This window comes from Helianthus annuus, chromosome 7, assembly GCF_002127325.2.
Source record: "Helianthus annuus cultivar XRQ/B chromosome 7, HanXRQr2.0-SUNRISE, whole genome shotgun sequence".
NCBI classification, from domain to species: domain Eukaryota; kingdom Viridiplantae; phylum Streptophyta; class Magnoliopsida; order Asterales; family Asteraceae; genus Helianthus; species Helianthus annuus.
In genome coordinates this window covers 114,233,310-114,236,011 of record NC_035439.2, presented here as the reverse complement: position 1 = coordinate 114,236,011, position 2,702 = coordinate 114,233,310, and the positions used below count along the sequence as shown (strand labels likewise).

The 2,702-nt window shown below is 40.5% G+C and overlaps 1 protein-coding gene across 1 annotated transcript; it reads left to right on the top strand.

The window, feature by feature from the left end:
- The first annotated feature begins 237 nt into the window (after positions 1-237).
- LOC110866767 (protein FAR-RED IMPAIRED RESPONSE 1-like) lies at positions 238-2,328 on the top strand. The gene is made up of 3 exons (XM_022115915.1): positions 238-570; positions 1,295-1,527; positions 1,593-2,328. Exons 1-3 carry the CDS (start codon positions 238-240, stop codon positions 2,326-2,328), a joined length of 1,302 nt encoding a protein of 433 aa, XP_021971607.1.
- Positions 2,329-2,702: the final 374 nt, after the last annotated feature.

Below are 2,702 nucleotides of genomic sequence, written 5' to 3'. Positions count from 1 at the left end.
TTCGATGTTATATTCCTCGATTCTCGTGCAAGTTATGTGATTAGACGTTAGATTCCTCGATATTCGTGTAAGTTATTTGATTCGACGTTAGATTCCTCGATTCGTGTGTTAATCATTTGAAACGATGTAATATTCCGTAAAAACCTCTATATAAACGACACTTATTTCATTCATTTTCATTCAACTTCTATTCGTTTCTTCTATATCTCTCTGTATTCAAAGTACTTACGCTATCAAATGTCGTATTGGCGTGACTTTTTAAGTGTGTTTGATAACGAGTCGAATCAGGGGAGTTATGATAACAATCAAGATAACAATCCGGGTGTGTTTGATCTGAATGCTCCGTTCGATCTCAATCTTGCCTCTGATGCAGTTCAGAATAATTGGAGTTTGGATGACTTTCAGCCTAATTATGCTAGTTATTATCCATCGCAACACCCCGTTAGTTTTGAATCCCCTTCTGCTAGTGGTGGTCCGCCGACCGGTAGTTTCCATTCTCCTCCCATAAGTGGTGGACCGTCCGTGGGACCAAAGGCTGACCAGGAACCTAGTGAGTTTCAAAACAATCAGGCATAACATTTAATTATACGCTTATTTGTTGTACGTCAACTATATTATTGTTTTTACGTTTGATGTTGTTTTTATTAAAATCTTAGATCATCCAAAAACTATATTACATAACATCCTATTTAGAGGTGCTAAACGGGTCGTGTTCGCGGGTTGATAGGTCCAACCCGACCCGAACCTAAAAATTTTACACTAACCCGAACCCGACCTGAACCCGAAAATCATGTCAAACACCTAAACCCGAACACGACCCGAATAAGCGGGGGTTAACCCGAACATGACCCGTTTGACCCGAACTTTTTATTTTCTTTTGCATACTAATATATTAAAATTAAATCTTATAACAAAAAATACGAATGTATATAAAATAATTACATTTTATTTAATTAATCTTATGTTAAGTTCTCTTTTAAATTATAGTTATCGCATAAAATACCCAACTAATTTAACTTATAACATAAAAATACATTTTGAAAAGTAAAATATAGTATAAGTTGATTAAACGGGTAAACCCACCAGCCCGATGGGTTCGACCCGAACCTAACCTGTTTAGCTAAACGGGTTCGTGGGTTCAACCTGAAATTGACACGAACCTGATTAGACTAAACCCAAACCCGAAAATTTCGTGTTAGGTTCGTGTCGGGTTTTCAGATCGTGTCAAAGATTCACACCCCTAATCCTATTCATTAAAGTTAATCCTATTCACACATATAAGTGTTTTCTTTAGAAATTCGCTAGCATGGATGAATTGGTGGAGTGGTGTAGAGAAGTCGGACGTGAAAATGGCTACGCCATCATCACTAAATGCACCATCTCCAATAAACCCCCAAGTGGTCAGCCATTAAAAATTTGGCTTACGTGTGATAGTGCCGGCCAGCATAACTCAACAGCCACGGTCAGGCGCAGTGGGACCAGGAAAACCGGTTGCAAGTTCCAACTGATCGGGACATACAGAAAGAGGTTAGGTTATTGGGATCTAAGGGTTGACGTAGCTAAACATAACCACGGACCCTTTCTGTATCCAGAGGGTCATCCGTCCCTAATGAGGCTGACTCCAATGGAAGAGAGGACGGTGGAGCAACTTCGCATCAGAACATAAAACCACGAGACATTCTTGCTGCCATTAAAGAACAAAACCCCCATAATGTCTCAAAAAGAAACACCATATACAACGCTCGGGCCAAATTGGGTCGAATGGAACAAGTCGGCGAGACTCCAATGCAGATACTTTTCGACCGGTTGGAGAAGGTTGGGTTTGTTTTTTACCATAGAACATCTGAAAACGGCGAACGAGTTGAGGATGTTTTCTTCATCCACCCAAAGTTGAACATGTTGTGGCGCGCCTTCCCGCATGTGTTGCTTATAGACGCCACCTACAAGACGAATCGGTACAAAATGCCGCTAGTTCAGGTTATCGGTGTTACATCCACGTTGATGTCGTTTTGCATTGCTCATGCGTTCATAAGCAACGAGAAACAGGAAAACTTCACATGGGTTCAACAGAGGTTGAAAGACTCATTAGACAGTGTTATGGAACCCCGTGTAACAGTAACGGATAGAGATCGCGCCCTAATGAAAGCATGTGCAATCGTGTTTCCCAAGGCTAGACATTCATTGTGTAGGTGGCACATACAGCAAAACGTTGCCAAGCATTGCAGGCCAAGCTTTAAAACCGAAGAAAGCTGGGAAAGGTTTCTTTACAAGTGGGGCAGGCTAATTAACTCAACGACCGATCTTGACTACAACTACTGGTACGAGTAAATACGATCAAAATTGCCAAGCAAAAAAAGCAACGGTAAGTTTTATATTATTTTTGTTTATTAATCGTACTTATTTGACTTTTCTTAACTGCACTTGACTTTGATTACAGAGATTATGGATTATTTGTATTCAAACTGGTTAAGACCATATAGAGACCGGTTTGTTTCGTTCTGGAGCGACCAATATCTGAACTTTGGTCAACGTACAACGAACAGGGTAGAGGGTCAACATGCCCTTTTGAAGCATTACCTAGGCGACTCCAATTACACGCTGGATAAAGTGGTACCACTTATTGATAAGCTCATAAGAAACCAGGTGACAGAAATAAAAAGCAGCATTGAAGCAAGCAGGAGCCGAACAATGGATCCACATAA